This window comes from Mustela putorius, unplaced genomic scaffold, assembly GCF_011764305.1.
Source record: "Mustela putorius furo isolate JIRA1106 unplaced genomic scaffold, ASM1176430v1.1 tig00003976_pilon_pilon_pilon, whole genome shotgun sequence".
Lineage (NCBI taxonomy): Eukaryota > Metazoa > Chordata > Mammalia > Carnivora > Mustelidae > Mustela > Mustela putorius.
The window spans coordinates 379,097-387,027 of NW_025422118.1; the positions used below are offsets into that span (position 1 = coordinate 379,097).

At 50.0% G+C, this 7,931-nt stretch overlaps 1 protein-coding gene across 1 annotated transcript in view; it reads right to left on the minus strand.

Moving 5' to 3' along the window:
- HGSNAT (heparan-alpha-glucosaminide N-acetyltransferase) overlaps nucleotides 1-2,253 on the minus strand; it is a 48,108-nt gene extending 45,855 nt beyond the window's left edge. The window contains exon 1 of the mRNA XM_045070914.1: nucleotides 1,984-2,253. Within this exon, the coding sequence (XP_044926849.1) occupies nucleotides 1,984-2,212 (229 nt within the window). The 5' untranslated portion in view covers nucleotides 2,213-2,253. The remainder of the gene's footprint in view (nucleotides 1-1,983) is intronic.
- Between the last annotated feature and the right edge of the window lie 5,678 nt (nucleotides 2,254-7,931).

Sequence of the window (7,931 nt, forward strand, 5' to 3'; positions counted from 1 at the left end):
AATACCAGGGTAACACTCAATGAGTATTATATCCAAAACAATTCTTTCCTCCTCTCCTGTCTACAGTGTCCTGTGCCTGAGTAACTGTGCCGTTGATATATTAGAATTTTGTTTCCAAATATTTAATTTCTGGTTCTAGCTCTCCGCTCATGAGTTTCTTTGAGGAACAAATTTTTAAAGACATTGTCTATTTACTATTATTTTTTTCTTTCTACTAAACTGGAGTCCTCAAATCAAGCAGAGACTGAGTTCTTAGGAGGAAGTTGTCCAGCCCGAACCTGAACTCCAGGTGGCACTAAAAGCTTAGCTGTTCTCTCAACACAGCTTCATGAAGGTTCTGGAGTGGATCACTTAAAAATATTAATATGTTCTCCCTCACTCCACTGAATTACTATATACAAACCACCTTTTTCCTAAAATAATTCCTGCTATTAACTGGTGCTAAAGTATAAAGAAAAAGAATTGCCCCCTGACAACTTAGGACTGGCGTGATTACATAACCTCTTAGGGTCCATTTCCTCCAATATAAAAGGGGGGGTAGAGGAGACAGAGTCAGGGGTGGGGGAGGCAGTTAATACAAAATGTTATCCGCTAAGATGGTTTCCCAAAACTCACTTTGTCTTTGCCCTACAAGATTCTGTTTGGGGAGGTGGGGCCGTCTGAACTACACGCACCGACGCCAAACCCCCCCATTCTGATACAGAAAGGGGGATGGGAGGAAGGGGCAGGGGACAGGCAGACCTTTCCCCAAACCCTGACCAAGTAGGGTTTGCTGCATTTGACGGATCCCACAATCGCTGAACAAAGCATCCCCCGGGGAGGAACTGGGAGCTGTCATCGGGGCCATCGGGTCCCAACGGAGCCCTGGGATGCCCGTTTCGGGGGCTCTAGGGGAGTACTTTTCACCATCCCCTCCCCCGAGAAAAGGGAGACCAGGCAGATCATGAAAACACGAGCGGAGCTGAGTGCGGACACTTCCAGCCGCGCAGGAGACTCACCCCCCGGCAAAAACACCCCGCGCGGCCCCTCCCAGGCCAAGAACCTCGTTCCGTGGCTTCCCAGCGAACCCAGGCCGCGACTGTCCCTCGCATCACCTCAGAGGGAAAATGTGGCTGCGGGCGCTCGCTACCGGCGTTCGAGTTTCACCAGCGCCTGGGACCGACGCCCACCCTGCGCCGCCGGCGGAGTTTTTAACTCCAGGTCGGACGTGCGCTCGGTGCCCGCGCGGGGAGTTTGGTGCCCGCGCGGCGGAGGCTCTTCCCCGCCCAGGGCAGGCCCGGGCTGCCGCGCGGCGTGCCCCGTTGGCGGCCCCGGACGGCGGCTCCCGGCTCCAGCCGCCCGCCGCGCCGCTGCCACGCGCCACGTCCTCTGTCCCTTCGCCGAGCGGACTTGGCCGGCGCAGCGGCCCCGCACACAGAAGCTGGCGGAGGGCGGGCCGTCGCGCACACCCCTTTCCGGGCCGGTCCGCCTCTCACTTAGCCGTACGTTTGGGGAGTAACAGGTCTCCCCATCAGATGCTAAGACAAAAGTCGCCTGGAGACCTGGGTGCCCGGCAGCCTCAGGACGCGCGCGCAGGCGAAGGGGCGCGGGGTTGCACCGCTCCGCGGCTCTCCCGGCTCCCCGAGGCCCTCCCGCGTGTTTCCCGGCCGGGTGGCGCTCTGGGGACGCTGCGGTCGGGCCCCTCCGCGGGACCAGCCCCCGAGCCCGCGAGGCTGACCCGCGCGGTATCTACGACAGCGGCCAAATGTGCCGAGACCCCCGGCCCGGGGGACGCGTACTACGGCGCACGGCGAACAGAAACTAGTTCCGGAGACCGGCTTTCTCCAGAGCGCTCGGCCGCGGCGCTGCCCAGCCGGGAGGGGGCGGCGCGTAGTCCCGGAGGAGGGGACAGTCGCGCGGACCCAGCGGAACGGGTGGCGGAAGGGGGCGCAGCGGCCCGGGGTCCGCTGAGCAGCCCGGGCGGGAGCCGCGGCGCGCACTCACCTCGCGGTGGGGCGGCCTCGGCGTCGCGCTCCGGGGAGCCACCGGGGGCCAGCACTGCGGCGCTCAACACCGACGCGGCCAGCAGCAGCGCGGCCAGCGCCGGGCCCGCGCCCCGCGCCCCGCTCATGCCGCCCGCCGCCGCCTCGGACACCGCTCCTCCGCCGCCGCCGCCGCCGCCGCGCTCCCGGGTCCTGCGCTTCTCCACGGCGCACGGCCGCGCGCCCGTCATCGCCTCCCTCCCGGCCGCCGTCACCGCCGCCGCCCGACTCACCCTCGGGGGCGGGGCGAAGCGGGAGCCGGGGGCGGGGCGAAGCGGGAGCCGGGGGCGGGGCGCGCGGGTCGCTCCGGCGTCCAGGCCCGGCGTCGGAAGGATTCGCGAGCGCAGTGAGGGGCCGAGAGTCTCTCCCAGCGCGTCGGGCACTTTGTCCCGCGGACTCAGGCCGCCTGCAGGCCACGAGCCTCGGCTCTCCAGTCTCTGGCCACTCCCCTGAGCAACTTTCTGCCCCAGCGCCGGGTACAAACGGGCGTTAGTGTCCTCTGCCCCCGGTTCTGGAAATGCCTTGGTAAGCAAGACAGCCAGAGCCCCAGCTCCCAGGGAGTTCACCCTCCAGAGGCAGAGATGCGCCTCCAATGCCACCGTGAGGTGCCCCCACCCTGAAGCTCTGTGTCGGTCTCCGGTGCAGTTAGAGGCGCGCGGGCACGCTGACGCCGCAGGTGCGCTCCTGTGCACCCGCGAAACTGTCACACGTTTGAGACATGTCCGGTAATGCTTGTAGCACAGTGCGTGGGAATTTCAGAAACCTGCGAACACTCTAAACGTCTGTCAGTGGAGAAAACGGGTAAACTGCGGTATAATATATACAGCTGTAGAAATGATCTCGAGTTATGGCTCTCAACCTGGATGAGGCACAAAAATAAAGCTGAGGGCAAAATGCAAGTTGCACAAAAATCTTTGGAATAACTTATATGTAAAGTGTAGAGCCAAGAAAAACAATACTATATGTTGTTTAGATATATATGCACATGTAATAAAAGTACAGAGACCTGTGGAAAGATAAACACTCAATTCAAGGAATGGTTGGGAGTAGGGAGGGAGCAAAATGTCATTACCCTGGGCTTGGGCTGGCAATGTTTCGTAGCTTAACTACGGTGATAGGCATATGAGTGATCCCTATATTACTTTATTTTAAAGATTTTGTTTATTTGTCAGAGAGAGATCACAGGCAGGGGGAGCAGGAGGGAGAGGGAGCAAGGAGCCCCATGCGGTGATTCATCCCACGACCCTGGGATCATGACCTGAGCCAAAGGCAGACGCTTAACTGACTGAGGCACCCAGGTGCTTCCCCCGTATTATTTTTCATACTTCTCTGTATGTTTGAATTACCTGACGATTTTTTAAAGCGATAGCACAGTATGATGAGTGCTGAGTTGGTAGAAGAACAAGATGCTAAGATAGTATCTGACAGAAGCACGCAAGCTAGTCTGGGAAGACTCCCAGGAAGACTGACATTTAAACCAAGTTTGAGGGATCTTGGCCAGGGCAAAGGAGGAAGTTTCCTAACAGAAAGAACAGCCCTTGCACAGGCTCCGAAAGCAGGAACCCAGTGTCAACTGAAGCAGAATTCTGCGACAGAGCTAGTCAACAGAATGAGGTTTGTGCAGGTGCTTGGGTGGATTAGTGGGTTAAGCAACTGCTTTTGGCTCAGGTCGTGATCCCAGGGTCTGGGGATCGAGCCCCACATCCGGCTCCGTGCTCAGCAGGAAGCCCGCTTCCCCTCCGCCCCGCCCCTTTCCCTTCCCCAGTTGTTCCATCTCTTTCCGTCTCTCTCTTGCAAAAATAAATAAAATTTTTTTAAAAGTAACTGAGTTTGGGCTTCTTCCTAAGGACCATAGCAAGCTGTTGATGAGTTGTAAGGTGGAGAATAACTTTCAGGAAAATGATGGTCATGGACTGTCTCACAGTGGTGGTCACATTATTTTTCTCAGAGAAAAGAAGCCTCTATGCCTGAATGTCAGAAAAAGCTCAGTTACTCCCTCTTTCTTCTTTGCCCCACGGTTCAGAATCTTAAGACTCAAGGAACAATGGTGTCTAGGCCATCTGGCAAGTCCACTGCCACCAAGTTGTCTACTGTCCAGCAGCTGCTTCTGGTCCCCACAAAACCAGAATGGGCTACAGGGACCATTGGGTAGATGTATCTATCCCTTTCCCTTCTCTCCTTGAGGACAGCTCTTTCAGCTTTGTCCCCATGGCCAGGAGAGCCTGGAGTTCCTGTTTTAGAGCAGTGCTTGGCTGTCCACCTAGAGTGCCCTTCCACCAGATACCTGCTGGCTCCCTCCCTCACTTCACCCAGGTCTCAGCTCAACTATTAGCTTTTCAAGGAGGCTATCCCCATTACCCTTATCTAAAGCTAAAACATCCTCCACCCCTGTGCCTCACTGTATCTGCTTTGCTTTCTTCCTTGTATTCATCTCCACCTGACATTATAGTATGTATTTGTTTATTGTTTCTCTGGCACTAGAGTGTAAGCTCCATGAAGGCAAATAGTTTGTCCTGAGGACAAGAACCTCCTCTGTTAGCCTATGCTGCACTAATGAACAACCCCCAAATCTCTTAGCTTATCTCAACAGTTTACTTCTTACTCACACTTATACCCAAAGCTTCATTGCAACAGGAGCTTCTACCACTCTTGCAGCAGTGGGGAGATAATGTAGCAAACCCCACACTGGCTCTTAAAGCTCCTTCCCTAAAGAGATGCCTGTGACTTGAATTCACATTTTAGCATCCAAATCAAGTCACATGGCTGCATGCAATGAACATGTGCGGGGTGGGGGGGGACCACTGAAGGAAATTCAATACCCATTCAACCCTCGGCTAATAGAAGGGAATAGAATAGAAGGGAATTTCTTCAATGTGATAAAGAGCATCTAAGAAAACCTTAGCGCTAACATGACATTTGGAGGACTGGAGCTTTCCTCCTAGGACCAGGAACAAGGCAAGATTATCTGTCCTCACCATTTCTACTAAACATTGTTCTGGAGGTCCTGGTCAGTGCAAAAAGGCAAGAAAAAGAAATTAAAAGCTTACACATTGTATTTATTCAGAGATGGTATGATTGAATATGTAGAAAATCTCAAGGAATCTACCCAAAAAAAGCTACTAGAAATCCAAAGTGAATTTAGCAAGGTCACAGAACTCAAAGTCAATATACAGAACTCTACTTTTATATTCTAGACATAAACAATTGGAACTTGACATTTTTAAATAGCATTTACAAAAGAGTTTTTAGAATGAATATATAGCAGCAAATTTAATAAAACTTAAGATTTGAACATAGAAAACTATAAAACATTGATGAGGAAAGTTAAAGAAGATCTAACTAGTTGGAGAGAAATACCATCTTCATACATTAAAAGAATCATTGCTGTTAAGATGCCAATTCCTTCCAAATCAATCAATCCCAATCAAAATTCCAGCAGGTTATTTTGGTTTGTTTTTTGGGGTTTTTTTTGCACATGTGAAGAAATTGAGAAATGATTCCAAGATGTATATGGAAATGCCAAGGGCCTAGAATAGCCAAAATCATTCTGAAAAAGAAAAGTTACAAGAATTGCATTATCTGGTTTCAAGATTAATTATAAAGCTATAGTAATCAAGATAGTGTTTGGGGGACACCTGGGTGGCTCAGCTGGTTAAGCATCTGCCTTCAGCTCAGGTCATGATCCCAGGGTCCTGGGATCAAGTCCCACATTAGGCTCCTTGCTCAGCTGGAGGCCTGCTTCTCCCTCTCCCTCTGTCATGCCCCTGCTTGTGACAAATAAATAAAATCTTTAAAAAAAAAAAAAAAGATAGTGTGTCTTTGGTGTAAAGATAATACAGATCAGTGGAATAGTATAGAAAGCCTAGAAATAAACACACACTACTGGGTTTTCACCACATTTCCAAAAGGATTCAATAGGGGAAAGGATATTCTTTTCAACAAATGATGCCACAATTAAATGATTCACTGTGACCCTTACCTCATACCACACACCAAAACAAAACAAAACAAGAAAACAACAACCCACAAACCAAACAAATAAAAAAATAGCTTAAAGACCTAAAAGCTTAAACTATAAAACTTCTGGAAGAAAATATAGGAGAAAATACTTATGACCGGGTGCTTGGGTGGCTCAGTGGGTTGGGCCTCTGCCTTTGGATCAGGTCATGATCTCAGGGTCCCGAAATCGAGTCCCGCATCGGGCTCTCTGCTTGGCAGGGAGCCTGCTTCCTCCTCTCTCTCTCTGCCTGCCTCTCTGCCTACTTATGATCTCACTCTGTCAAATAAATAAATAAAATCTTTTTAAAAAAATATTTATGACCATGGATTAGGCAAAGATTTCTTTTTTCCTTTCTTTTTTTCCTCCTCTGTATAGCATTTATTAAAAGAAGAACCAGTTAGGTACTGGGTGAAAGATTTCTTAAATAGTATATAAACCTTTTTTCTTTTTAAATTAAATACCCTAAAAAATAAAAAGCTAAAGACACTGTTAAGAAAAAGAAAAGAAGGAGCACCTGGGTGGTTCAGTTGGTTAAGCATCTGCCTTCAGCTCAGATCATGATCCCAGGGTCCTGGGATTGAGTCCTGCATCTGGCTCCCTGCTCAGCAAGGAGTCTGCATCTCCTTCTCCCTCAACTCCTCAACCCCTCCCCACTTGTGCACATGCTCTCTCTCTCTCTCTCTGTCTCAAATAAATAAATAAAATCTTTTAACAAAAGGAAAGGAGGGGCTCCTGGGTGGCTCAGTGGATTAAAGCCTCTGCCTTCGGCTCAGGTCATGATCCCAGTGTCCTGGGATCGAGCCCCGCGTCGGCTCTCCACTTCGCAGGGAGCCTGTTTCCTCCTCTCTCTGCCTGCCTCTCTGCCTACTTGTGATCTCTGTCTGTCAAATAAATAAATAAATATTTGGGGGGAAAAAAAAAAAGAAAAGGAAACCCACTGACTGTGTGAGAAAAGATTTGGAAAACATATTTAATAAGAGGATCTTAATTCCAGAATATGAAATGAACATTTACAATTCAGTAATAAGCAAATGACTCTTTAAAAAGGCACAAAGGGGCACCTGAGTAATTTCATCAATTTAGCGTCTGCCTTCGGCTCAGGTCATGATCTTAGGGTCCAGGGATCCAGTCCCACATCAGGCCTCAGGTCCAGCTCCCTGCTCAGTAGGAGCCCGCTTCTCCCTCTGTACCCCTTTCCCAACTCCTGCTTTCTCTCTCTCAAGTAAATAAATAAAATTTTGAAAGAAAAATCCTTAAAAAAGAAAGATATATACTATATTGCCTGTTTCCATTTATATGAAGCTCTGGAAAAGAAATTCTAATCTTTCTAGGAAGAAAGCAGGGTTCTATCCTGGAGCCAGCAGTGGGGGAAGGACTGAACATGATGGGACACATAGGAAATTCCAAGAGATATAAATGTTTTGTGTTTCATCTATAGGGGACGTGACATGAGTACATAAATATATCCAAACTCATTAAGGGACGTTTGGGTGGCTCAGTCAGGGTTATTACTCTGCCTTTGGCTCAGGTCATGTTCCCAGAATCCTGGGATTGAGTCCTGAGTTGGGAGCCCTGCTCAGTAGGGTGTCTGCTTCTCCCAGTAGATGGTTTCACATTTCTGGGTTCCAAAACTACAAAGCTGTGTAACCAGGGGCGTCTGGGTGGCTCAGTAGGTTAAAGCCTCTGCCTTCAGCTCAGGTCCTGATCCCAGGGTCCTGGGATGGAGGAGGGAGCCTGCTTCCTCCTCTCTCTCTGCCTGCTTTTCTGCCTACTCGTGATCTCGGTCTGTCAAATAAATAAATAAAATCTTAAAAAAAAAAAAAAAGGCTGTGTAATCAAAACAGCATGGTATTGGCATAAAGACAGAGATATAGACCAATCCAATGGAATAGAAAGCCCAGAATCAACTT